General features: G+C 30.7%; 1 protein-coding gene across 1 annotated transcript; it reads left to right on the top strand.

Moving 5' to 3' along the window:
* The first annotated feature begins 2122 nt into the window (after window positions 1-2122).
* LOC137918532 (ubiquinone biosynthesis O-methyltransferase, mitochondrial-like) lies at window positions 2123-9777 on the top strand. The gene is made up of 6 exons (XM_068761352.1): window positions 2123-2166; window positions 2709-2888; window positions 3207-3321; window positions 3657-3791; window positions 6399-6669; window positions 9569-9777. Exons 1-6 carry the CDS (start codon window positions 2123-2125, stop codon window positions 9682-9684), a joined length of 861 nt encoding a protein of 286 aa, XP_068617453.1. The 3' UTR covers window positions 9685-9777.
* Window positions 9778-10620: the final 843 nt, after the last annotated feature.

The raw sequence follows: 10620 nt of genomic DNA, 5'->3' as shown, positions 1-10620 counted from the left end.
TGCAACCGATCTTTGCGATTCCCCCTCTTGAAGCAAAAGAACTGCTCTTGTCGAAGTTTCCACATCCATATGACGACGAGAACCTGGCATTGTAATCGGGAATAGTGCCGAAACGAAAAAAACACAGCTAAACAAAGTGTGATCAAAGTATTGCGCTGAAAGCAAGACTGAGAACACAAACGATCGAAAATTTAAGAAATGGATAAATTTAAGCACTTTACTTTTTTGTCTACCCACTTGAAGTCAACAAAAAAGTTAACTTTTAAAACATCATTATGAACTAATAAACATGTGTGCTAGAAGTGGTAGTGCTTCATTTTGTCAATAATTAGTATATGGGTTATTTATAAACACGATTAGAGACAAAGTTGCGGTGGGCCCTATTTTGTTTTGAGTAGTTTAGTAGAGCCATATATTTAAATTATTAGAATTAAGCAGTGTTGTGTAAATGTACAATTGTTAATGCTATAAATTCGCCAGAATAAATTAATATATTACTTTCCAACAATACTTTCGTGCGAGAGAAAGTTAAAATATACTGTGGTACGCATTAACAATTTCTAAAAAATTTAAGAATACGTTTATGCCTGGCTTATTTTTTTTGTAAGGCGTAAGTAATAATGTAATTTTCTTTTTTAAAATGATCCAAAAATTCGTTATTATCTAGATCTTAATCACTTTACCACGTTGTAACTATAATTTGTGTATTTTTTTTATTCTATCCGGTGATTAAAAAATACAGAACCGGTTTTTTATATAAACTGAATATGTTTATTTTAAAATTTATCCACTTTAAATATTTATTACGAACCATATAATTTTGGTCCTGTTTATCCCATTTCTATTACATTTCCTTCGGATAAATGAGTTAACAGGTTTAAAGCAATTTACGCTTTTAGGCATAAATAAAACTTTACTCATTGTGGGATCAACGTTATCGTTTTTTTAATGGACAATTTAATCCTTAAATACAATCATATAAAGCTCTCTAACTCTTTGTTGGGAAATTCTGTCATAAAATCAGCCATAACTATTGTGTCCATACCGTCATCAGACTGCTATACACAAGGGCATAAATTAAAATTTACTTCCTAATAATAAGCATGTGATAACTAAGCTATAAAAAGAAATTAAAGTTAAGATACTGTAGAATTATGATGATAACCGTTTAATACTTGAGTTTTTAATTTCATTTGACGGACAATCCTATTTGATTTCAGATTCAATTGACACACGTTCGAACTTGAACTTCGCGATCATAGAAATCGCGAGTTTGTAAACTTATTCACGGACAACTTTTATTGCTTGGGAAATATAATTTATTGCCGCGATAAAATTTAAAAGATATTATATGATTATTTCATAATTTTCATCTTTTTAACTATAGTATATTTCATTGTTTCGCATTGTGTAGCTTACAATTTTTTTATTAATTATCATAGTATGGAATATAGCTTTATATTTAACTATAACTGTTTGAAAATTGTTGATTAAACGTTACTGATCTTATTTTATTTATACAGTTTCAACGTTTACTTAGAGAAGTATAATTAAATCTTCAAGTTAATAGAAAACAGTATTTCAAAGCAACATAAAAAAACAAAAAAATGAATTTACTGGGCAAAAAAGTGGAATTTACTCAAGTCATTGATGATATCCAATAAAATTAACATAATAAAACAAATTCTGAATGCATCTTTCATGTAGCCGCTTTGGATCTAAAAATATGTATTATAATGTGTGTGTTGTTAAACACGCGAGCCGAAAGGGACTATGAACAAATCATCATACCGACCGCTATGTGATGATTTTAAAGTACGCGTATATAAAGTGACATATTGACGAAACAATTTACTAAACCATAAATCCGTTACTTACTCAAACGTTTGTCACCGGGGTTATAATAACGAAATATAGAGAACTAAATATGAAATTTATCGATTCTAGTGAAATATACCGATTCTTAAAAATCGTTTACACTGGGCGACGTGCAACACTATTATATGATACGTACTCTATTAACATTTAATTCTTTTAGTCACTCGGAAGCGACGACGTGTTTTGTTTTAAATGTTAAATTTTTAATTTTTCTTACGCGTGGATGCGGTTTTAAATGCCCAAAATGAATTTAATACGAAGGAGCTACATATCTCTGCGGTCTGATTTGTAAGTTATAACAATATTAATACATGATTTTATTTAAAAAGATGAAATATTGTAATTCTATCTAAAAATTTTATGTAGTATTTTATACGTATAACACTTATTTTTATGTATCTCAGTGTATTTACCAATAAATCATATACTGATTCAGTACTCATAATTTTGGAGGAGCTACTTTGGTTATATCTGAAAATATTACGTTTGGAAAACAATTAAAAAACGTGTTTCTTATTTAAATTATTATTATTTTTAAAGTAATTACATATAGCAGTGCATTTCACTTAGTTTTATAATTAGTAAAAATAAAGTTTTATAATTAGTAAAAATTACAGCAATGTTTTCACTTGACATGTAGAAAACCTTACTGTAAAGAAAATTTCTTTGTATAAATAAAGAGATTACATGTTATACATGTGTGTGTATATGTACATACATATATATATATACATACACATAAATACATACATAAGTAAATATTGATGAAGATTTTTATATTTGTAATTTATGTGCAATTTGGAAAATTTTGATTATTTTATTATACACAGGCTTTGTAAATATCAAAAGTCTGAAAAATTTGCTACTGCCAGCAAATGTCAACAACAAGCAGAAACTCAGACCAAAACCACTATTGATCCAAAAGATATTAATCAACATGCAAAGCTACAAAAAGTCTGGTGGGACGAGTTTGGTGCAATAAAACCACTGCACTCCATGAATTTGTTGAGGTACTAACTTTTTTATCTATTTTGAGCTAACAGCTTTAAATGTTCAATCCTTAGAATTATTAAACAAATTTTCTAATTATATTAGTGGATACACTATTGAATAATAAGAGCTATTATGTTTAATGCTATAGTCACTTAGAAAATAACCACTTGATTTAACTGCACTGCAAGTTCAGCATTTATTATTAAAAATTCCATTTCTATCGGCTAATCAAATAAATGTTACTTTTATGTCATAAATTAAAAATTTTATTAATAAAAGAAAATATTTACAATAGTTTTCTAAATTTAGTACTGATATCACCTTTATTGTTTTAGAGTACCTTTCGTAAGAGATGGTCTTGTTCAATGCTCACCGGATAAAAGAACTACTGAACCATTGGCTAACAAGAAAATTTTAGATGTTGGGTGCGGTGGTGGTATATTTTCAGAGGTTAATTGATTTTACAATTATTTAAAACCGGTTTTTTAAGATATCAAAGTAGCTTTTAAAAAACCAAGATTATTTTATGAAGCAATCTTAATATTTCAGTGTATAACAATGTAATTACAATTAAGGCAGTTTTAACCAAATTCCCATTCGTTTAAAGTTGAGTCACTGTTTATTATATGTATATTTATTAGTTGTCCTTTTTTGGAATTGCAATTAACAGAATACTACATATTTAAAATAAAGTTTGGGATGCATAGCCACAATGGACATCCTATGGTTGAAATGATAATTTTATAACAATGAGGTTATATGAATGTATGTGTCTTTAATTTAAGGGTTTAGCAAAAGTAGGAGCGAAAGTTACTGGTATTGATGCCGGCAAAGACTTGATTGAATTAGCCAAACATCATAGTAAACAAAATCCAAAGTTGTCAAACAACTTGCCTTCCTACATATGCACAAGTGTTGAGGTAAGTAATATATTTATGTTCTATGTTCATATAATTAATAAAATAAATATTTTACTGTGCAATTAAAATCTAACTACTCCTCCTGACAATCTTTATTTCTATCTGAATGATCTTAATTAAATTTAATTTCTTAGTGAATATAGTTTCTTTTAACAAATTATGGGCAATCGTAACAAAATGTGATAAAAGATGTGAACATATAATTATGCAATAAATTCCCCATATTTTGGACCAAACTAACACTAGGTTTTCGCGCATTTTTCATATACCTATCTCTACGAAAACGCGTCAATTTGACGCATGAACGAATACATATAACAACAATAAAAAAAAAGAATGTATTTATATACTATAAATAAGAATTAACAATATGAAATATAAATTTATAAAAAGTTTTTATTATTTAATAATTATATTATACATTATTCCAGTATTCCGCATTTATTTTGCGCATCTTTTACACAAATACTCAATTTTGTTTATACACTTTCCACAACCAACCTCTTTACATATTTTGCAGATGTTATTGCTCCTGTTTCTTTTGCAAAAGCCAATTTGGCAAGTCTTGCGTTCTCCCGATGTACTAGGTGATGGGTGATTATAATCTGTTTTTGTATTTTTCCTTTTCTCCTGCAAATTCTTTGGCCAACTGAAATAGATAATCTTTTCTGGATATTTTTGATCCAGTACACTCTCTGTATAAGATCCATGCGTTTATTGCCGCTAAGTCTAAAATGTTGAAGAACACCTGGAGAGGCCATCGAAAAGATGCTGCTTTGGTGGTATATTTGCGAACCATTTGGTCTACTATAACGACTCCAAACTTTGTCTCATTGTAATATGCTAGGCTAGGCTAGGCTTTAGTAGAGAACAGCTGTTCGTCTATTGAAATATTCTCGTGAGATTTATTTTTATTTTATCAATTTATAGAAAATAGCATTGGCTATTTTCTATAAATTGATTCCAAATTTCGGATATCATTGCAAATTTGTCTGTGCGTAAACGTTTAGATCGTTCCTTTTTTTATCAAGTCGAAGAAATCGAAGAATTTGCATGAATTCATCTCTGGGCATCGTATTAGAAAAAAAAGGTGGTCCCCATTCCATGGACCATAAATAAAAAGCATTTAGCGAATTTGCTTCATACGCTCCCCTAGCTTACAAAATTCGACGTGACGTACAAACCTCTTATTTGATTAATCAGTTTTTTGGTAATAATCAAATGAAAAGCACTGCTTACGTTTCCTTCCATCACATTTCGTTTTGCGTGGCCAGTAGGCCCAGCGATGTATTTGAAGATTTTGTAGGAAGGATATCGACCTCTTGATCCGCCTACTTCCAATTTTGTCCAAGTTGTTCCATCTACTGCTATTTCTGTGTCACAGAATGCCTCTAAATTTCGGGAAAATTCCGTAATACTTGTCTCATTCTCAGATTCAGCATCGGATAGGATACGCATTCTTTTTCTGCGAGAACCTAGTTTTTGAAGGTTTTCTTTTTCACTGTCTGATGATTCCCCTGCTTGCATACTTTCATCAGATTCCAAAATCTCAATCTCATCCTCGTTTTGAATCAAATCAATATCATCCTCTTCAGAGCCCGAACACTCCTCACTAATACTATCTTATGCAAAATTTTATCTCCTCTTCTAGACATATTTAGATGAAAAAAGGGCTATTTGTCAAAAAGTATAAAATTGAGGTTTACAATAATATTAAAAAAATATTCTAGTATAATTTTTTTCAATACTTAAATTAAGCAACTGATACCTACAAAATCTCTTGGCACTCAAATTATATTCTGCGTTTCGTTCTTTCTATAGTTGTTTTTCGACATTTGTTTATCACTTGTTTTATTTGAAATGACGATATCAGATAACGTAGATAACGAATTAGAAGTATTGTTGGTATATTCCTATTTACTCTTGGTGTGGTTTTGCATATTTACTCAAATTTTTATCTATATTGCGAGCGCGTCAAATTGACGCATACCGTTGAGATAGGTATACCACATAGAGAAGTTCAAAATTTCAAAACTTTTGAAGAAAATAGACTTCAATTTATATTTCCCTTGATCAATGAAAAAGTCATTACAAGAGAAAAAATAACAATGCAAACCGTTTCTGTAATTTCTCTTACGAAATTCAAGATGCGTCAAATTGACGCGCCCCGTAAACCAAGTGCTAATTAGCTATTGGTTAATTATTTAAAATAGACAGTATATCCAGCATGGAGTATCAGTATAGTTTAGCAAATTTAGTTTTTAGATTAAATATTTCTAAAGTTGGATTACAAAAATGCAACAATAATTAAAGTATTAGATTGAATATTCAAATTCATATTTGCGTAATATTCTCTTGATAAATTATAGACACTGTTCAGTAACTTAGTAGTAGATAAATTAAAAATAAAAGCATTTTTGTCATATTTTTTTCTGAGTAAAGGTGTTTCACATTTTAAGTTATCCTCAAACTCTAAAGTTTGGCCCTAAGCCAAGAATAATCCAAATAATCAGTCTCTGGTTACATATTTTCAATGTTTTCATTTGACCTTAACAAAGTAATTTTGGCTGTTTACAACATTTAAATTGTTGTTATTATTTATTTAAGGAACACTGTCAAGAAAGAAAAAATTATTATGATGCAGTTGTGGCTTCAGAAGTAATAGAACATGTAACTGACAAAGAACTTTTTGTGAAAGCATGTGTTGAAACACTTAAACCTGATGGAAAAATATTTTTTACTACTCCTAACAGATCTCGTCTTACTCAGATATTTGGCATATATGTAGCAGAGTACATCTTGAATATAACACCCAGAGGTACACACCAGTATGAGAAATTTATGACACCAAATGAATTAACATTTTTATTGGAGAGAAGTGAGTATATTTATTTTTAATAAACTAAAAATCTATGTATTTTGATAAATGACACATTACAATTTTTATTTTGCCTTGGAATGTGAGGAATTTTTAATTTCAATTTTTCCTTAAAAATACTAGCAAATATTGTAGTTGTTAAAACTTGCATAATCTCTCTAATAATCGTTTATAATGACCACTTGTGTACATCACGACAAGGATGCCAGAAGAGCCCAATTTGATTGAAATTACAATCAAGATGAGCTCCCTTATAGTGGTTATCTCTTAACTTAACCCTTTCACGACCACGGGGACGCCGGTGTGCCAAGCAAAAATCATGGATTAATTAAATATTTACGTAACCATTGTAAATTATTTTTTTGTTTTAATATTTCGGAATGTACCTTTTTATTATTTTTTACTGGAAATATATGATAACTTACACCGTTTATTGTCTATCGTCACCGGAACGATAGAGTTCTTTTGGCGCGAATGATCTACTGTTTGGAATAAATAATTGTTATTGTAAAAGTGCATTTCAAGTTTTTACAGTGTCAAATTATTGTTACATGGTAAGTAAATTGTTATTTTAAATATTCAGTAGTAATGTATTTATGTTATATTCTGTGATAAATCGTTATAAAGATTATGGGACACGGCTGTCCCTGTCGGCGTAAAGGGATACTTTTTATACGGAATTTCTTAACTTTTTGACCTGGTGATATACCAAAATGCTATCATTTTCTTATTCATATTTTTCGCAGAATATGTTTCGTAAGGAACGCGGAGTTTTTGAAGTTCGAAAAAATGAAATTCTTCAAATTTTGATGGGTGACAATAGCGATGAGGAAGATGACTTAGTGCTTGATGACGAAGACCTAAGACTTCTAACACAGGATGATGACCAAGGAGTATTTGATGTCCAGATTCAAGGAACGACGACTCTTCAACGGCAAGAATCACCTGAACCTTCAACATCTCAAAAAAAAAACAATCCATCGATGAGCATATGATCAAATTCAAAGGCCACAACGTAATGAAGCAATACATAAAAAATAAACCAGTAAGATAGTGTTTCAAATTATGGTGCAGATGTGATGTGGCAACGGGTTACTTATTTGAATTCGATTTATATACCGGTAACCGAACTTCAGGGACTGAGTATGGATTAGGTGAATTAGTAGCGCTGAAACTTACGACAAAGCTGGAAGGTTTGGGATGTCAAATTTACATTGATCATTTCTTCAACTCACCTTTGTTGCAGTACAGACTGATTGACCAGAATATCAAGGCATGTAAGATTGTGCGAACTAACCGAAAACATCTTACGAAAACTACACCAGTGAATTAAAAAATAAGGCGTGGAGACATTAACACCACAAGTTTTTAAGGCATATCGTATGTGAAATGGATGGATAATAAAGCGGTTTATTTGTAGATCAACTTTCTGTCACCTGTAGAAACTGATAACGTAAAACGGCAGCAGGCTGGCTCAGCAGATAAAATTGACGTGGGATGTCCTAAAATTGTGTCACACTATAAGAAAAATATGGGCGGAGTGGACCTGATGGACCAACTAAAAGTGTGCCATGAAATAGATCGGAGATCAATAATAAAGTATTATCTTCGCCTATTTTTGGATCTGTTAGATATATCGGTTAATAATGCACATACCATCAACACTAAGCTTCATGAACAAAAAAAAATTGAAGGATCTCTGTTGTCGACCGGCAAATTCAGGCAAGTTATTGCTCCGAGTTTGATAAATGGTTTTACCAACAGGCAAAGAGGCCTCCCAACTGCAAGAAGTAGTATAGTACGCAAAGCAGTGAAACGACAATTACCATCGCACCCAATGGAAAAGTCGAATGCCAGAAATAAGTGCGTACACTGTGCCAAGTACAAAAAAGAAAACCGCACAAATAATACTTGTGTTTTGTGTAAAGTGCACCTTTGCTACACTAACAACAGGAATTGTTTCGTCGAGTACCACAAATAACTTGCCCTGTTATATTTATATCATTCATAAATAAGTAAAAAAACGTACACTAAGTAACAAATGTACATTATTTACATCAAAACAGACTTACCAACAAGTAAACCAAAATTTAGATGTTTAAGTAGAAAGTAACCCTTAGCGACCATAGGGACATATTTGTCCCATAAATTTCCAAAAAAATGTAAAACTTTTTCAAATTTTTAATATAAATTATGTTTTTAAGATGCCTATTAATTCATTACATCTAACTAAATTGATTTAATAAGGTACCATAACCTTATGGAAAGGGTTAAACTACAAGTTTCAAACCTATCCTTTTCTGAAAAGAGCTTACAACAAACTTTTCAACTATGAATTGACTCATCAGGATATATCTAGAACCATAAAGCATAGCGCCTTGACATTTGTTTGGAAAATTACTTGCGTCGAGAAGAGGTCAGCTAAGAAAGGGATTTTACAAAAATCTACTTGCAAAGGGGGATAAGGGACTTTTTTTGTAAAAATATGAATATTATCTTACTAGCACTTATAATATATAGGACTTGACGAGGATATTTTTTGGACATATTTCTGTTTATAAATATATAAATTTTCATCGAAGCTTTTTTTTTTGAGCGAGACTAGATTTCCTAATATAGGTTGCACGAACAGCTCTCTTCAACAAACGATTCTTTTATTTGTATGTAATAACAACCCAACCTAACACTCATAAGAAGGGAGTCCTAAGCTTAAGAACTATAAAAAGTTTAAGGTAAAATTACTTCAGCACGGCTTTCAACTCGGAGAAGCCGTGAAAATCAAATTGCAAACAGAATTTTACAATAACAAAAAAGTTGCTATAATGTATAAAAAAATACTTACATATATATTTGTTACAGATTATAATTAAGCAAAACTATTCTTTTTTTAATTTTACAGATAACTGCCACGTAGAACTATCATACGGAGTAATATATTACCCGTTCTCCAACAGATGGGAATTTATAGAATCAAAATTGTTTGCGTTTGCAATGCAAGCCAGAAAGATGTCGTGATCGATGTACGAAAATTCGAATTAACTCGTTTCGTACCGATATTCTAGTTAAGGAATCATAAATAAACTAAACAGAACTTTATTTTATGTTAATAAAAAAAATGAAAAATTTTGAACCCTTGTATTATTTATGTATATAAAATATATTTTTGTTTCTTAATTTTCATCATGATATCAGCTTACCCAATGCATAATATAGGCCTCCAAAAAATCGTCATGATGACCGGTCTTGCGCATTTCAAGACTTCCCGCGATCTTGATTATGTCATCGGTGCTAGTGGGGCCCCATACACGCCACGTCTACCGGCTCGTGGTCACTATTCGATAACCTTCCCTTTATAACTTTATGTAATATTCGCGGAACGTAATTAATACCACAAAATACACAAATTATGTCATCGGTAGATCGTAATAAACTAAGGGTGTGTTTACTTTGTTAGGAGACAAACAACAAGACAATAATTATAATATTGACTAAAAGTGTTTTTGGACTGCTTTGTATTTAACCTGTTTGTAGGCGTGTTCTTGTATGGGTTCCTTTTTAATTTGCCACAAGTCAAAACAAACCAAGGTTTGTTTTTCGACCATTGACGGCATTTCGGGCGGAAAACTTAGCAAGGAAGAACATAAAAAGAACAAATAACAGAATATCTATATACTGTATATTACGTCATCTTTTGTTTAAATTTGGGTCAATAAAATAAGAACAACTTTCGCTTCTTCCAAATTTAAAAAAAAACACGTAAATTGTTATTTGTACACGTTCAGAAAAAAAATTACTAAAAAATATATCTTAACTTTTCTTTACAATTGTTGACAGTTGCTAATCGCGAAATTCAATTTTCTCCAATTAACTTTTTCTTAAAATTACTTTATCAAGGTTTTACTTTTATTTTCGTAGATTGTTGTATTTAAGGATAATCATACTAAATAATAC

This window comes from Battus philenor, unplaced genomic scaffold (assembly GCF_028537555.1).
Source record: "Battus philenor isolate CCGP_79_NKW_IND1 unplaced genomic scaffold, ilBatPhil1.0.hap1 SCAF_14, whole genome shotgun sequence".
Lineage (NCBI taxonomy): Eukaryota > Metazoa > Arthropoda > Insecta > Lepidoptera > Papilionidae > Battus > Battus philenor.
This window is presented reverse-complemented; position numbering and strand designations above follow the sequence as displayed.